Source organism: Tiliqua scincoides, chromosome 9 (genome assembly GCF_035046505.1).
Source record: "Tiliqua scincoides isolate rTilSci1 chromosome 9, rTilSci1.hap2, whole genome shotgun sequence".
NCBI classification, from domain to species: Eukaryota; Metazoa; Chordata; class Lepidosauria; order Squamata; family Scincidae; genus Tiliqua; species Tiliqua scincoides.
This window is the reverse complement of record NC_089829.1, coordinates 37,587,716-37,605,852: the sequence shown is the minus strand read 5'-3', so window position 1 is coordinate 37,605,852 and position 18,137 is coordinate 37,587,716. Positions and strand designations below refer to the sequence as shown.

Genomic DNA, 18,137 nt, shown 5'->3' with positions numbered 1-18,137 from the left:
CCTGTTCAGCAAGTGGTTTTACATCCCACTTGGAGAAAGGGCTGTCCGACCTCACCCATCTGTGGATGCGAAACGATGGCCTGGTTTTCACTGAGCAGCCCAAGTGTTTCTATTGAGGAAAACAGCTCTGTGTCCAAGAGCAAGTGTGAGATACCTGAGCTGAAGTCTCTGGAGGGCTGTTGTCCATTTTCTTCTCCACTGTTATTCAGTGTTACAGTAATATTCACAAAATTAACAGTGCATCATGGAAGCGTATTTAAACCCCTTGGCCCCAAGAGCTGATGCGGAGAAAGAATGAGAGAGAAAAAAGATACATTGATCCTGCTCTGCATTCAACTCTCCCACAGTGGGAGTCTGGAGAGAGAGGGGGGGGGGAGAGGGAGAGAGATTAACCCGGAAGCTCCATTTCAAATAGTATCTTTCCAGCACCTACAGCAGATGTTCCTGATCTGCCGTCTGTAGCAGACAATTCTCCATCTCCCGCCCCCCACTTTTGTTTTTCCTCCTCCTTTTTTTTAACCAGAGGCTCCAGAGGGTTTTACATTTCTCCAAGAAGAATCTTTAACAAGCTTTGCAGTGGGCTTATAGCGAAGGTCTTTTTAAAAGAAAAAAAAACCTGTTCCAAAGAAGATTTTTGGCAGCAGCTGTTTCCAAACAGTGTGACATCTTTGACTCAGCCTTAGAAAGCCTTCCCTGGTGGATCCCTGCAAGATTAGACAGATCAGCGCTGGAGTTCGGCTTCCCGGATGGATTCTGAGGTGCGGGGAATGCGGTTGAGGAGGGGAGCTCTGAGCCCTAGGGCTGCCGCTGCAGCTGCCTGGCTTGCTGGGATCTGTTCTGCTTTTCTGTGTTCCTCTTTTCTCCTTTTATTTGACCAGCCAGGCAGCTTAAATAACACAGGAACTTGCTTGGGTCTCCTGCCTCTTTTGAGCTTCTCCGGACTGAAACTGCTGTTTGTTCAGTCCTCTATGAAAGTCCAAGGAACAAAATGGAAAGGAAGAAAGCAGGAATGGTTCAGAGATGAATTGGTTGCACCGGATGCAAACTGTGGTGCTTGGTTGCTGGGCTGTGCTTATAATACCGTATTTATTTTAAAGGAGTAGCCTGTTTTTTTGCTAGAAGAATTTGTTGTCAGTGCAACTAACATAAGCCACCAAATCTGACAGGGGCATCATGGCATACGAATGGATTGTGGAATAAGCTTTCCATGGGCCAGAGTGGATTTTGGTTGGCTGTCCCCAGCCGAGTGGGGTGTGGCCCGTGGAAGCTTCTGCCACAGCAAATCTGTTAGCCTTTCAGGGGCCACAGGACTCATTCTTTTGCAGAGAAAACAACAAGCCTCCCTCCACTTCTGGAATTGGTGGTATGTGACACTTGCAATTGATGTCTGTATAATATATGCTTTAGATGTCAAGAAGGGCACCTTCTTTGGCTCTGGCAGGGAGGAAGGGAGATGTCAGGTGCCTATTAAGAGGCATGAGGGGTAGTGAGATGATGGGTGAGTAAGCAGAACATATTTCAGGGTAGATGAGAAGGAGAACAAGCAGGAGTCTGAACTTTTGAAGGGAAGTTTGGCAAACAAATAAAGAACTGACAGATGAGGAGACATTTCCTTTCAATTTTCTTATAAGTCTTTGACTGGTAGATCAAATGACTATGAGGCAGTGATAGACATGTGTCTTTCCCACCATCTTGTCTGGGCCAGTACAGCTTAATTTGTTGTAAAGCAGATTATTTATTATTTTTATGTGATGACAATTGAGGATGTTACCTGATCCAAAGGTCCAGGACTCTGCTTGCGCAGATGGTTTTCTGGCAATGCAGGGGACATCCCTGTTGTGTCCAGGGTGGAGAAAATCCCTGTGTTCCTACAGGAACAGATAGATTTGGGCTGTTGGAGTCAACATAAGCTACTGGGTCTGCTGAAGTTAGCATGTGGTATTGCTTTTGGACATGAGCATGTTTAAACTCCTTTGGGTTGCAAAGGCTAATTGCCTGAGTCTACTTATGGCGCCACCTGTATAATCCATATTAGGGGTATTTGTTTCAGGGGCCGCCTGTCCAATGAATTATTGCAGCGGTTCCCAAACTGTGGGTCTGAGATCCACCAGTGGGTCGTGACCCTCTTTTTGTTGGGTTGCAAAACTGGCAGGGCGGATTAGGCTATGTACATCAAGGGTTAGAAGACGAGCTGCTTCTTGGGAGGGGAGCACTGCTGCCCAGTCACCATTATAGTCACATCCCTTAGCATTCATAAATCAGACAGCAGTCTCTAGTGCCTCTAAAAAGTTTGGGAACCACTGAATTATTGGGAAGGAGTGTATGAGACCAGGTATGCCATTGGATCTGATCCTGTTCCTGATTGTTTGCCTTCATGAGAGCCAGGCTGGTGTAGTGGTTTGGGAGGTGGACTTAGACCTGGATGATCCAGGTTCAAATCCCCCCTCAGCCACAAAGCTTCCTGGGTGACCTTGGGCCAGTCACTTTCTCTCAGCCTCACCTACCTCACAGGGTTGTTGTGAGGACAAGAAAGAGGGGAGGAGCAGCTGTGTAAACCCTCCCTGAGCTCTTTGGAGGAAGGGCGGTATAAAAATGTGAAAAATAATAAAATAACTTCACAGACCACCACTAAGGCAGATTATGATTTCTATGAAGCATCCTTTCCCCTAGTGGAAACTGTATGGGGTAGGTGACACAAGTATAGGAGGAACCAAAGAGGAGTGGCCAGCAATGGTGCAGAGGCAATTCTGGGATGGGCAGTGCCACCAGTAAACTGGCAGGAAGATGATGGCAGGCGAATAAGAGCAGGGGTTTGGATTTGTCAGCTTCACTTGGCAATTGGAAAACGTGGTACTATAGGGATACTTGGCCTTCTTCCCCAGGTTGTGCAAAGGGGCTGGCTTGACTTCCCCCACCCACCTATTATCCTTTCCCAAAAAATTTAGGGAAACCCAGTTGGCTCAGTATTAAAACATAACACTTTCTTTTCAAGGTGTGAGAACCGTAACAGCCAAACCCTATTGACAAAGTGGCAATCCCATGTCTCCACTTCATTATCCTCTTGTTTTCAGCTACCTTTGAGGTAGCGAAATAGGAGCAGTTGCTGCTTCCTGTCATCCATACAAGATGTTGCCTGAGGAAGGTGATTGATTGATGAGCAAATAAATGCAGATCAAGTCCTAAAAGCAGCGCTTTGTATTGGCCAACAGAATCCTTATCAGGCTGTTAGGTGAACAAGATAAAGGCCTGAATGTTCTCTTCCTCTGCATGCAATAAAATTATTGACGACAGTGAGCACCTTGGAAAGAGGGTTGCTTGGGCTTGTCGTATGAAGGTGACTGATCTTGCACAATGGCAGGTATACTTTACATTACATATCTATTGTATTTATTGCATTTATATTCTTCTTGGAAGTGGTCTACCCTCCAGGTTTTCAATCAGGTGAACCTACCTCGCTTCAACAGTGTTGCAATATCATGTGCTCCCAGACCTGGGTCTCCAGGATCTGGAAACTGGAGGTTTACTGCTTCAACATGGAGACGCACTAAAAAATAATCATTATCTTCAGAATGTGTGTAAGAGTTTCTGGGTGTCCGTAGTGCTCCACATGCATTATCCTGATGCTTTTTTAAAGAAGAAACCTGTAAGGCAGATACTTCATTATCCCCATATTGCAGATGGGGAAGACTGAAAGAGAGGTGCTTACCTAAGGCTACCAAAATGAGAATTCATGGCAGAGGTGAGTTTTGAACCAGGGAAAGTCCTGATTTGCATCTCAGTATCTTAGCCACTGCATTGCAGCCATGATGCTGTGCTGACAGTGTTCTTTACTGAGAAGTTGCTTGAAAAAAAAAAACCTAAGGGCAACTTTTGAGGGCTGCCTATGCTGCTTGCTCCCTGTAATGCAAGCCCACAGCTGGGCTCAGGAGAAGTCTCAGAAAAGTCTTGTGACAGAATATTCCCCTATTCAAGTGGCCAAAGAGATGCACAGTCGTGTCCTTCAGCCGTGTGAACCATTTTTTTGTTGAAAGATGCTGCTCGCTTTCACAGAATGGTGCTCTATACCTGGGTGTCAAACATAAGGTCCATGGGCCGAATGTGGCTCCTGTTGTATTGTGCTCTCCCAGCTTGATAATTGGGCTCTCTTGTATATTGAAAATACAAACAAGTTTTGTACATTTTTCTCTTTTGTGATTTATAGCTAATGAGCTTTTATGTGAGAGCAAAGTACTTATTCATGGCCAACATCTGCTTAATGATGTCACTTCCTGCTTAGTGATGTCACTTCTGGCCCTCAGCAGGCTCCATGACTGCTAACTTTGGCCCTCTGTATGAAATGAGTTTGACATCCCTGGTCTATACCCTGGCATTAGAACCCTGTGGTCTGTTCAGAATAATATACAATAGGATTATTGCTGGAATTGTCTGCCTCAGAAGTTGCCTTTCTATTGTGTGTCCCTTTCTATTGTTTCATGAACAGAGATCTTGTTGGATTGCTCTGCTGTGCTCTTTGTTGTGGTTGTCATCGCAGTCACTCTCTTACACGCTTGCCTTCCGAGTGTACGATTCCAACAGCAGTTTGAAGTTTGCCCAGTGGGTCAGTTTCTGTGGCATCCCGTCGTGGCAACGTGTGGGTGTTAACATAATCTCTAGATGCTGCTAGGACCCAAATGTTTCTCTTGGGGTTTCAAAAGCCAGAGGGTGCTATAAACAAGAGAGCCGTATAAACAATCCTAGTAGCAACTGCTGGATCAGTCCTTTGCTTCATGACACAGATTTAGGGAGGTAAGGGAGAGGAGAGAATTTGGAATTCACCAAAATTCCATTTGAATGGAATTCAGATTCTTCCAGGGGAATTTATTGAGCAACATATAGGCTGATTCTCGGTATCTTTACTCAGAAGTAAGTCCCACGGTGTTCATCAGGATTTTCTCCCAGGCCAGTGTGCATAGAATTGCTCACTTAGGTTTATCCAGCAAGATCATCACATTTTATTTTGTGCCATTCTGATTGTGTGACTGAAATTATTTTCTCTTTGAATTGGGAGGAACGTTTCACATGTGACTATCCCTTTAACGCGACTTGACTGAGTAGAATATTTGTCATGTAGTATTTGGAAAACTAAAAGCAACTTTAAGCCACGTATTCAGGTGGTGGAGAGATGAACAAGAGACACTGCCTTTTTAACTGGATCTTATCCATCTCTTATCTGGATCTTATCTGTCTCTTGTTCCTGTCTGTTGCCCCGGAATCGAAAGAGAAGGATGGCATGTAATTTTCCATCAAAGTATATTTCAAATTTCATCCTTACTTAAACATTACAGGCTTTCCTGCACAGCTAGGACTGGAAACGATCAACGCAGAGTCTTGCCTCTTGGTAGTGGGTGTCTTGCCATTACCCTGTTGGTCTCTTAACCTCACCTGGGCATGTGTTTCTTCTAGAAAAAGATCTACAAATACAAGAAAGTGCTGAGTAACCCAAGCCGCCTGGAGGTTGTTCTGAAGGAGATCCGTACTTTGGTGGATATGGCCCTAACATCCCCACTGCAGGATGAATCCATTCATCAAGCTCCGCTGGAAATTGTTTCCCAGTTGCTCTCAGAGGTGAGCCTTTGGTGATGGTGCCTCTTTGGTGCTTTCTTCCTTGGGGGGGGACACCCCAAAATCCGGGAAGCTACAGATGGGAACTTGATCCTGCTTTGTGGCTCACTCAAACCTTGTGGGTGGGTTAGGATCATGTCGGTACAGAATATCTTTTACACAATGTAACCTTTTCATGCACAGAGTAGGGTAGGGTGGAGTGAGAATAGTAAGGAGACCAATTGTCCAGAGGATGTTGTGTGTTTTGCATGTAGCATCCAACTTCCTCTGTAAAAGCTCTAGTACTTGCTACAAAATGCATGTATTCATAATCACCTGCCTGTCTTAATATAATATATAAACAGAAACTGTATTTTAAAATATGTAGGACATGATCTTGCCAGAGTTGCTCATATTTGAATCCCATTGCTTAAGCGCTTGTTTAACTCACATTCCCGCTGAAATTAGGTGAACTTCAGAGGGCTTAATCTTGGGTGGATTACCAAGATTCTCATCCCTTTTCAGGATTTTCAGGATCCCTTTTCAGGATTCTTTCCCCCCCTTTTTTTAGAGATGGCTAAAAACTGCCCTGTTTGCTAGAGTCTTTTAGTTAATGAGGGTTTGCAGACCCCATGCTCTGAAGACTTTCTCCCTTGACTGTTGATTTCTGCTTGTTATCTCTGTCTTCACTTTGCATGTAAGGTTGCTTATTTTGTCATATATTTTGTGTTTTTCTTTTTATTGACCTTAAACCTGTTTTTCTGACGTTCATTGGTTCTATAAGCTATCCAGGGGGCCTTTGGATAAAAGGCAATTTAAATTAGAATGAAAAAATAAACTACAAGGCAGGTTCTATTATTTTAAGAAAGGAACAACTATTAGAAGTTCAAGTAAACCCAAGCAGAATGGGCAGCAAAATGGCAGATGCGCTTCTATGTCAGTAAGTGTAAAGTCATGCACATTGGGGCAAAAAATCAAAACTTTAGATATAGGCTGATGGGTTCTGAGCTGTCTGTGACAGATCAGGAAAGAGATCTTGGGGTGGTGGTGGACAGGTCGATGAAAGTGTCGACCCAATGTGCGGCGGCAGTGAAGAAGGCCAATTCTATGCTTGGGATCATTAGGAAGGGTATTGAGAACAAAACGCTAATATTATAATGCCGTTGTACAAATCTATGGTAAGGCCACACCTGGAGTTCTGGTTGCCGCATCTCAAAAAAGACATAGTGGAAATGGAAAAGGTGCAAAAGAAAGCGACTTAAGATGATTACGGGGCTGAGGCACCTTCCTTATGAGGATAGGCTACGGCGTTTGGGCCTCTTCAACCTAGAAAAGAGACGTCTGAGGGGGGACATGATTGAGACATACAAAATTATGCAAGGGATGGACAGAGTGGATAGGGAGATGCTCTTTACACTCTCACATAACACCAGAACCAGGGGACATCCACTAAAATTGAGTGTTGGGAGAGTTAGAACAGACAAAAGAAAATATTTCTTTACTCAGCGTGTGGTCGGTCTGTGGAACTCCTTGCCACAGGATGTGGTGATGGCATCTGGCCTGGACGCCTTTAAAAGGGGATTGGACAAGTTTCTGGAGGAAAAATCCATTACGGGGTACAAGCCATGATGTGTATGTGCAACCTCCTGATTTTTGAAATGGACTATGTCAGAATGCCAGATGCAAGGGAGAGCACCAGATTGAGGTCTCTTGTTATCTGGTGTGCTCCCTGGGGCATTTGGTGGGCCGCTGTGAGATACAGGAAGCTGGACTAGATGGGCCTATGGCCTGATCCAGTGGGGCTGTTCTTATGTTCAAGCATCTGCCACCTTTTAAAGAAAAGCTTGCCATATTGCGTTATGTGGAAAATATATGGGGCCGACTGATTACAAAGGGATATGTTATACAAGAAAGTTCCTGCTTCATGGCCTTACTATACCCACACTGAGCTCACCTCTTGAGAAGACAGGATGGCCGCTGCAGTCTACTTTAATGAGCAATGGGGTCATATAAAGGGAGGGAGTCCCCAGGATTTGCACCATGCTGTAGGTTTCTCAGTCTCGTAATAACAAAGGCTAAGAAGCCACCAATTAGCTGATGATGATGTTCAAGGGAGGAGCTGTGGCTTAGTGGCAGAGCATGTCCATATAGTCCCAGGCCCTTTTGCCTTGTTAAGAATTTCATTTAGCTGTAGAAGCTGGGGGTCTCAGGAAGGGAAGGCTTTGGAAACTTTCTTTGCTTTCAGACAGAGACAACAAGTCTGGGCTTGATGGACCAGTGAGTTGATTTGGTTTAAGGGACATTCATATTTCAGTGTGAATTGTTTGACTTTGGTACGAGAAGGATTGTTTGGTTACATACAAGTGCAGCCCAAGCCAAAGTGGAGTCTAAGCAATGGCCAATTTCTGTCCTCTTTCTTTGCTTTTTGGGGATATCATATTCCCATCCCCAAACCTCCAAACCTTCTTCTCCTCTGCCTGCTTACATCTTCAGGATTGGTCAGGTGAGGAGGAGTTCTGCTCCCAAGATCCTTCTTGCCTTGACACAGAGGAGAAGGGGCGACAGAGGGGAGATGGTGATCCTCTTCCCAATTGCTGGAGAGTAAAGAGCAATCAGGAATAGGATCACAGCAATGACCTCTGCTGCTGCCTCCTGCTCTACCACTATATTCTTTGACGGTGGTGCAAAAGGAGAAGGTACGCTCCCTGTATCTTCTCTTGCTCACAAGGAGAATGATAAGAGGATGGGGCAGTGGCCGGTCAGGCAACTTGCTGGCTGCCTCCCCAAACCTACCTCTCAAAGTGGGCCTTCTAATCTACCTCTTCAGTGGACCACTCTGATTATCCCTTCTGCTTCAATCAAGGTACAGTTGCTTTGCAGTAGAGATGAAATTCATTAGCAGTTATTATTTAATATATTTATACTGATCTTTTCAGCCAGGACAGGCTCCCAAAGTGGCTTACAATTTAAATAATAAAAATTACAAATATATTTAGGATTGTTCTCTATCCTATAGCAGCAGGGGACTTTTATCTTATGTTAAAGCCTTTGGGGTGTCTATGAATGTCACCACTCCAGAAGAAACGAAACTGAAGAAGATGAATTTTTGATCCAGTCCCTATTAAAGACCCAATTAGACCCAACAGGCACGATCAGTGAGTTTTTATTTTGTTTTGTCCTTTCAGAATATCAACCTAACCACTCAAGAGCACGAAAACATTATTGTGGTAAGTGCAGAATCAATTCTTTTGGTTTCTAAAAGTCCTGAGCTTCATGTTGTTTTCCTTCACTCTGTGGCTTCAGTTATTTTTGTGCTATAGCTTTTGCCCACCTGGGCTGCAGTTAGAAACTGTTTTAATTCTCAGTGTTTTCTTCAAAGAAACTGGGAATGGTGGTTTCAGAAAGAACTAGGAATTTTCTCTTTGCTTTCAAAAAACCAAAATACAGTTCCTAAAGTACTTTGCAGCAGGAGGAACAGGAGCAGAAGGTGCCATGTCAATTAAGTAGGTTTATATTTACATCTTTAAGTTCTGCTCATGAAGACCAGATCCTAAAGCTCTCCAGCCAGTGTAAACTGAATATAGCATCGCACACTGATTGAACCTGTTTCCATGTGCAATATACAGAGGACAGTGTCAAAAATAGTGGATAATTATCCTTCTGCCTATCGCATCCGGACCCCAGGTATAGAGGTATAAATGCATGTTTGTGTTAGCATATGTGCTACCTAGATAAGCTGAAGAAAAAGTTTGAAAGCGAAGCATCCTAACTGTCTTTTCTTAGCAAGGAAAATGTTGATTCTGCAAGATGTCTTTAGAATGCACAATCATACTTAATAAAATGGATAAGAAAAGTGAATCCCGTGTCTAGTTTCAACCTCCATGTTGGGTCTTAAGGTGATCAGCCCTGGTTTCCTACCTGGTTACCTGTAGAGTTGCCAAGCTGGGGCATGCAAAAACGAGGTTTCTGCAATGGGGCCTTGAAAGACTGGCAGCTCTTGAAAAATGGGGTGGGCAGGAGAAGTTTGTAACCTGGATGGAGACCCACAAATGTCTGTGATTGTGCTGTGTTGCCCATCTGCCTGGGAAAAAAGCTGGAGAAACAAAGTCATTTTTGGCAAAATGACAACCATAGTAACCTGACCATTGAGAAATTTAAATTCTGTTCACGCAGCAGCGGGTGAGACCAGAACAGATTCTAATTAGGCAGGATTTTGGCCTCAGATTGAAGCTGTATTCAAGCATGAGCATAGATATTACTAATAAAACACTATGGCTTTTTCCTGTTTACAGAGGGGAATATGTATTCAGCCCCTTGAGGTACAGTCCTGTCTCTAGATTTCTCAAGAAGCTGATGTAGCATAGTGGCTCAGAAACTAGAGTTGCAGTTCTGTACACACTTACCTAGGAGTAAATCTCATTTAGCTCAGTGGGATATACTTCTGAGTAGAATGTGCTGTATGCTGTGAAGCAGAACATTTCTGGTTCAGCTCTCACCCCTGCCATATTCAGAAGATAAGAAAGCTACAGAATCTCCAAACATAACACAGCTAAAGTGTTCCAATTGGTTGTTCACTAGTAAAAGGGTTTATATCCCCTTAGTTGCCTGTCATATGTTGAGTGCTTTTCAGGTATTGGGAGCAGATTCGTCAGATGTCAGTATGACACACAACCCAGAGAGGCCCAGAGATTTTGATGGTTGTAGGAAGAAAAAGAAGTCCAAAAATAATATCCTGATTACAGAACCCAAGATCTGAACTTGCAACCCAAGACCATTACCGTCTCTGCTACTCCTTTCCAAGTTTCTCTCATGAAAGATGGTGGCAGAAAAATGGTGGCTTCAGGCTGCAATCCTATGCAGAATTTCCTTGGAATAACCTCACTGAACACAATGGGACTTTACTTCTGAGTAGACGTGCCTAGGATTGTGCTGTAAGGGGTGCCACAGAGACAGCAGAAATGATTGCCAAAGCATAATATTTGGCTTGGGTACTGAGGCTGAGAGCCCTGCCTCTGGTGTCACGAGGATGGAAGTGCCTCCCAAACTCAAATCAGCAGATTCTGAATGAAAAAGCTGCCCCACACCTGGATTGATCAGAATGATATGTTTCTAGTTAGCTAATTAAATGGGGGGGGGAGTCAATATTTCTCTTCTCTGCAGAACCAGTGTTAAAAAAAATCCTAAAGATGCCAGCAATCTATCAGAGAGGTGAAAATCGCCTCCCCATCAATCTAATTCAATTTCAGCCGCTGGCGATTTCCAGGAGATTTGCTCGGTAATCTAATCTAGGATGTTGCTGTCACCTGATCGTATCATGTCTCAGCGAATCTTCCAGCAAAAATGACACAACAGTCAAGCTTAGCTGTCACCAGGTTTGGGTTGCATTTAACTGCCTCTCCGGAGGCCACTTGAGCCAGGTGGCAATTGACTTTCAAAGCAACAGTTACATTTGCTTTCCATCCCAAAACGGTTAATTTGTGCTCCCAGTTATTTCTAGGTTAGTCACAGCAGAAGCTGCCAAGGGTAGCAGCATATGCTTTGAAGTGAAACGTAGTCCATGCAAGCTCGTGCAACAAGAAATGTCTTCGTCCTTAAATTGCCCCAAGGCTCTTTGTAGTTTGGGGTCGAAAAACAAGGGAGAACACAGTTAAAAGCAAGATTTGGAAGCAAAAGCTTAGAATTCACTTAGCCATGGCAAGAGGCAGGGGTAGCCCTAGGAAAGAAAATGGTATTTAAGATGCTGGTTGTAGTTTCATTATTCTTGTTCGTTTGTTAAGAATTTTTATGCTAAATTGAAATATATGTATAAGTAAAATATAAATATACTTTTCTCCCACCATTGTGCCTACTGTTGGTATTTAAAGGTTAACTGTGTCTGAAACCTGAGCCATCATGACCAGCAGCTATGGATCGACCTGCCCCTCTGTGAATTTGTCTAACCCCCTTTTAAGGTCATCCAAAGTAGGAGCGTGTGAATTCCAGGCTTCTGACTACCTGTTTCCGTTGTGGCATTGAGGTCTTGATCAGTGCGGTCACAGTGGGAGCGCAACCGGTGTGGGCTCCACCAAGTGACACCACTCTGCCCAAGCCTCTGTTCAGTGATCTTTGGCCCGCCCCGGGCCCAGCCATCTCCTGCTCTTGCAGACTATCATGTTTTCATGACCACTTGCCAGTGAGAACCTGAAGTGACTGGGCCTGGAGCAAGCCGAGGATTGCCAAATGGGGGTGGTCCAGAAGTGGAATTATCACACTTAAAGCAATGTAATAGCCCTGAAGGTCAGGGGAGACGTGATTATGTCAGTACACCCCCCCAACTTCCAGAATGCCGAGCTGCTGAAGGTACGTGCCACACCAGGTGAAGTTTCCCCTCAGGGTGGCTCTGGTGTTGATAGTTTCAGCTAGAATGAGCTTCAAAGGGATTCTTTGGCTCTTCCCACACCTCTGCCAGTAAGTTATTTAAACTTTAATGGACGGATCATAACTCAGTAGGTGAAGCATACAGTTGTAATAAAAGAAGGTCCCAGCTCCTTTTGTTGACAGTGGAAAGGCTCAGAAGACACCTGGGCTGGGAGAGATCAGTGGCAAACCATTGATTGTTTGAGAAAGTCCATATAGGGCCATCTGGACCAGTGGTCCAACTCACCAAACAATGTTAGGAAAAATACTAATGTCGAGAGACTGAACACAAACTGACCCAGCTATGGTATTTGCAGGGTTCTGCTTGGTAAACAGTTATCAGGAATCTCTCAGATCAAGAGATTGGAGAGTCCCCAGGGCTCCTGTGTTCTACCATTATTTTGTGTGTTACAATGTAGGCAGCAGTGACATAATTTCATTACAGACACCAAGGCAGCTGTAACTTCTAATACATTTACTGTCGGTAACCACGTTGTGTTGCCTAGTGATGGATAGGGAAGAGATAAAGCAAACTGCTGGAAAGCAGAGTCTTGTGTTTCTGTTGTTTTTGTTTTGTTTTGTTTCCAGAAATACAGGTATGGAAGCTCAGATGCTTCCACAAAATCTGAGAAGGAGTTGTGTTTGTTTTTTTAACAGCCATGAGTTCTAAGCAGCCCTTTGCAAGTAAGTTTACCAAGTTACTGGTTCACACAAACATTTTTTGTAGCATTACTGACAGCATGATGTGTGTGATTCTTTAAAGTCAGTGAACAAGAACGCCCAACAAAGGCACCTTTCCACTTATAACAGCCATCTAGCTAAACTATGGGTACCCCCCCCCAAGTACATGTAGCAGTGGTGACGCGAATTAGCTAAGAGGTCCATTAGCTGTACCTGGCACCCCATCTAAAAACAGGAGCATCCCCCAGCGTCCCTGCATCACTGCAGGTCTTATTGGGGAATGCTTCCATTGGCCACTAGGGAAGATGGAAGTAGCTGGCACCCACTGCTGCCGTCAATGTTAAGTTGGTTTGCGGGAGGGCAGTGCGCAGGTTTCCAGAAATCCGTCAGTGGCACTGATACCAAATTTCCCTTTATGTTCACTTTGGAGGAACTCTTTCTTGCCTTAGCAATGATTGCGCGACATGTCAAGATTTGTTACCTTGCATATAGGGATAAATATGTGACTCATACAGGAGCATTCTCCATAATGGCAGCGCAAAACATCAAAAAATAAATTTGCCGCACCAAATGTGATGAAGGGATATGGGGGCCGTCATATTGAGTGGGCCTCAGGCCCAGTGCTGCTTTTCAATTGTCCAGAGTTATAAATTGAAGGTACATGATTCTGAAACAAGGTGGATCAGATTTGGTCAGTGTCTGGGTACTGTATGCAAGCCACATTGGATTGCTGGGTGGAAGGACATTTGGGCTGAAATTAATAAATTTGGTGAAGACAAATTTGGTCAGCTGGTTGTCAGATTATTATTTTATTTTGTAAACTTTATAGTAGGTTTCATAAATTTGTGTATAATGTACAGAGTTGCTGTGTGGCAAAGCTTGAATTTTGATTCCCTGTTCTATTGATTTGTTTGTTTGCAATTGTTGCAATTTGCACTGGTTGGAAAGCCTTGGTTTTTGGAAGCTGCTTAATTTTTTAAAATGTTATTGTCTCCTCTTTTGTTCTTGTGGTTTTGCTTCTTTTTAAAAAATGTAATCTGCCTTGAATGGCCCTTTCAGGGAGGGAAGGATGGAATACTCATGTGTTAATAAATGAATCGTTGCTGGGCGACACTGGGGAAAAGCCCCTGATGGCATTTTGGGTGTTATCCCCTGCCACCAAGACTGAGGGTTCAGGGTTGGCTTGGTCAGTTGAGCACTTTCATGGGTGTGAGTCCTTGGCCATGACCCGACCAGGCTGACCCTTTCGTAAGCGTGGCTGCGCAACTTAGAGGAAACGCTAGCCCTGACACCCTCTTTCCTCTGGCCAAATAAATGATACTGAACTGATGTTTTTGTAATTATGCTTTGAATTGAGGTGGAGATTTTTTGATCTACGAAAATGGTTACAGTTTTTTTAAAACCTTGGGAAAAGGTAGCATACCAGCAATCAATGAAAGTTATGGCTAATTAGATTTCAGGACTATATAGTAATGTCAGAAAAAGCAAATTACATTGGTGTAAATGTTGGTATAAATGCTTATCAGATTTCATGCATTTTTTTATTTATTTTTGGGGGGGGGAATCAGAATTATATCTTATATGACCTGGAGAAATGTTGTTGATGTTTAATTTGATTCTCCTATGATATCTATTTTCCCCCCTCCTGGAAAGGCAAATAGCAACATGTCAACCTTTTCCTTCTATTTGTTTTTAGGCAATTGCACCTTTGCTGGAAAACAACCATCCACCCCCTGATCTCTGTGAATTTTTCTGCAAGGTATTTCTGAATGTTCTTTAGAATCTCCATTTGGTAGCACCATCATATTTGGGGCACAACCACTCCGTGGACTGAAGTTGGGTCGCCAGTCATTTCCACTGTGAGATGCAGGAAGCTGGACCTGATGGGCCTATGGCCTGATTCAGTGGGGCTGTTCTTATGTTCTTAGGAAGGAGGAGTTCTGCAGGAAGGGTGGCTTACAGATTTTGCCCAGAAAAGTCTCCATCCTTCACAGGCTACAATGTCCAGGAGTCTTGGGGGGGGGGGTGTCAAGGCCCAATTCAGATTGGGACTGAGGTGAAGGGCTAAGGCAGAGATTCTCAAGCTTTTCTTCTCACAGTCTGCTGACCACTATGGTCTTCACCTCTTGTGATGTCTCTTCTGTCTTCTGGGAGATTCTTCCAGGTTCTGCAGCTCTAAGGCAACCGTCTGTAGTAACGAATTGTGTCCTCCTTCATCCACTGACTTCGGAGGAAGAGGAACAGACAATTTGTTGCTACAGACAGTTGCCATAGAAAGAGAACTGCAGAACCCAGAAGAATTTTTCAGTGATTTTCAACCTCTGTGCGCCAGACTCCCACAGCACACCTGTAGACCTTTTATGGCACACCAGTTTAATATTGCTGGGCTAAGGATTAAAGTTCTGTTCCCCCTCCCCATTTCATATTCCTGATTCAGAGTGGGCCCTGTGAGGCTGCTATTTACATGTGTTAAAAATCAACCTTGCAGGACCAAACCATGCAATAGGTGTATCATCTGTTTGGCCTTTACCCCTTCCATGTTGACTCACATTTGGCACCTCAATTGAAAGGCAAGGTTATAAATCTAAAAAGAAATAAAAATATAGTGTTAACTGCACATAAAAATATAGTGTTAATATGAATCCTGCACATTTTAGTTTTTCTGATTAAATGAGACCTATGTTAATTAACTGTGAGAGGTTCTGCTTTCAAGCTCTTATAAAAATATCTGTATTTGTGGTTTCTTAATACAGCACTGCAGGGAGCGTCCTCGGTCCATGGTGGTCATAGAAGTGTTTACACCAGTTGTACAAAGAATCCTCAAACACAATATGGTGAGTTCCATGAGGAAGATCAGATTTAGGAGGGCACTTCTGACATGACTCTTGGCACACTATCATTTTGCCTTGTCTTAACATGTTGATTGTGAGATTTGTAGGGGAGAGGACTGGGAAGCCTTGGCCCTCTCCCACTCAAGAACAGTAACCTGCTGGGTACTCTCTTATCTTCTAAGGTTGCTGTGCTCTGTCAAGTAGTTAGGTCAGTGGTTCCCAACCTGGGGTACGTGTAACCCCAGGAGTACTTGCCAGGAAATTTAGGGGTAGCTGAAAAAGAATTGCATAATGGCGGGAAAAGGCTGGTCTATATTAGAATACCTTGTGGGGCGAGCATTAGAATGTCTTATGGGGCTGATATGAGGGGTACAATTTATGGAAAAGGGCTGCCAAGGGGTACACAAGTGAAAAAACGTTGGGAACCACTGAGTTGGGTTAATTAGTTAAAAACATTCCTCTGCTCAACAGAGGTCACCCAAGGCATGCTACATAAGCCAGCTGTTCCAACACTTCTGGAGCAAGAAGCTTGTCTTCAGATGTTGCCCACTTGTATTTTGGCAGCCATAAGAAGAGGCATTACCCGTGTGAGAGAAAAGAGAGAATACTCTTTTAAAGCAGTACTTGCAGCCTAAAGTTTTTATATGTACTTGTGGAGGGTGGGTGGGAATCGGCTACCTGATTCATCAAGGCTCCTTTTCAGTTGTTTCAAAGCTTTAACATAGATTAATCTGTTTAATTGATTAAATGTTGCAGCTCAACTTACTTTTCTTTCTAAATAAATGTCATTGAAGCCAAGAGATGCAATTCTGGTCTTGCTATACAACAAATTTCTGGGTTGCTCCTTTTGCTTTGTTGGTGTTTTATTTAATTACACATAAAACAGTTTTGTGGCTTTCTGCAGGTGATGGCAACATGTCAGGTGTCATGCCCTCAATGGCAGGCTGTTGGCAATTTCACAGTTGGCAGCAGGGATCTCAAATGTGTTTGTTGAGAAGCTGGTGCTCTGCCAGATTTATTTCACGTTACTTTCACATATTTTTTGCATTTTTTTTAAAGCACTTCTGAGCCAGGAGGAAAAAAACAAACAAATTGCCTGAACTTCCCATTTGGTTAACAGCAGTTCAGATTTGGAAAGCACTTGACAGTGGCTGTAGTGGAGAGATTGTCCTAAGCTTGAATTGAAATGAGAAGCTGGTTTTATTGTCTGCGGTGGCCGATCTTTTGCAAGCTCAGCGTTGTCACGGCTGTTGCAGTCTATGAACTTAGTAGCTCTGGTGGAATGGGATCACTGCCACATGTGACGTCATAGGAACATTTGTTATTCTAATGGCATTATAAGTGGGAACATAAATCCGTCAAAACATCGACATTCCTTTCGTGATCTCCGGCACTTCTGTTTGCATTCGAAGCAGGGGGCTTCTAGACAGGCACTGTAAGATAGCATGCTGAGGAATTTCATAAAGAAATGAGAGCAAAGCATCCATACCAGGCGATTACATAGAATTAAATCTCAGTAGGCAGCCAGCTTTCCATGATGCTTGCATTGCCTGATCCCCTGCTGACTTAAACATATTCACAACATGGAGAAGTCACTAAAATGTGATGGATGAATTACAGCCCAGGCCTGCGCTGCAGGGCTGGTAGCACATCAGTGTTAAAGGGACAGGACATTTAGTCTACTGTTCTAAGCACACTTCGCAGGACTTCCTGTGCATGCAACCTCATAAGTCTCATTGAGTTACTCCCAGATAAGTGTATATAGGGTTGTAAACTTAGTTTAGCTCGCAGATGTTCAGACTGATTGTAATAGTATTTAAGGCCAAGTTCTTAGTCTTTAGGAGAAATACTTGGAATTTCTTTCTGTCCAGGCATCTGTCTAGTCTACCAGCTTCAACCTGATGCACTGGTTTTCTGTACTCAATCTATTTTGCATAGAGGAGCATTCAGTCCTGCAATACTCATCTCTTTACCTGTATCCTGAAGTGGTAAGGTCCAGAGGACTGTACCACATTTTTTTTCCAAGCCTGCAGTCCAGTTTAGAATAGGATGGATTTCCAAACTGGCATAAATTGAACCGTTTGCATAACTGGATTCCGGGGCCAGCCCATCCAGAGGCTGACTGAGGTAGTTGGAATAGTTTGGGAGGGTACCCACCTAAGTCAGCTCCCTTGCCTCATGGAGTGGGAGAGGAGAGTGGTGTGCTAATGTGTTGCAGGTGCACCACTGGGTAAGGAAGGGGAGTGGTGACATTTGGTCTGCATCCTCAGCCATCAGGAGTTTTGGGGTTGGTTCTGTTTCTATTAGTAGAAAATGAAATAAAGAATGTAATTTTCCTCATTTGTAGCTGTAATAAATAAATAACTTTGCACAAAAAAAAGAATGCAAGGTCATATAAAGATGTGTGCTAAATGATGAATTGCTCAAATATGTCTTGATGGGTGGCTTTTTCATGTTCACCACTCGCAAGCCTTGCTCATATCGCTTCTTCTCTCTTCTGTTTTGCTCAGGATTTTGGGAAGTGTCCTCGATTGAGACTCTTTACTCAGGAGTACATTCTGGCCTTGAATGAACTGAATGCTGGCATGGAAGTGGTGAAGAAATTTATTCACAGGTCAGTGATTGTTAGGACAACATCTCTGCCCTGCT

The 18,137-nt window shown here is 43.7% G+C and overlaps 1 protein-coding gene across 1 annotated transcript in view; it reads left to right on the top strand.

Annotated features, from left to right (window-relative positions):
* CMIP (c-Maf inducing protein) overlaps nt 1–18,137 on the top strand; it is a 166,067-nt gene that overhangs the window by 117,963 nt on the left and 29,967 nt on the right. The window contains exons 4-8 of the mRNA XM_066637659.1: nt 5,443–5,604; nt 8,766–8,807; nt 14,354–14,416; nt 15,411–15,491; nt 17,999–18,102. Of these exons, the coding sequence (XP_066493756.1) occupies nt 5,443–5,604; nt 8,766–8,807; nt 14,354–14,416; nt 15,411–15,491; nt 17,999–18,102 (452 nt within the window). The remainder of the gene's footprint in view (nt 1–5,442; nt 5,605–8,765; nt 8,808–14,353; nt 14,417–15,410; nt 15,492–17,998; nt 18,103–18,137) is intronic.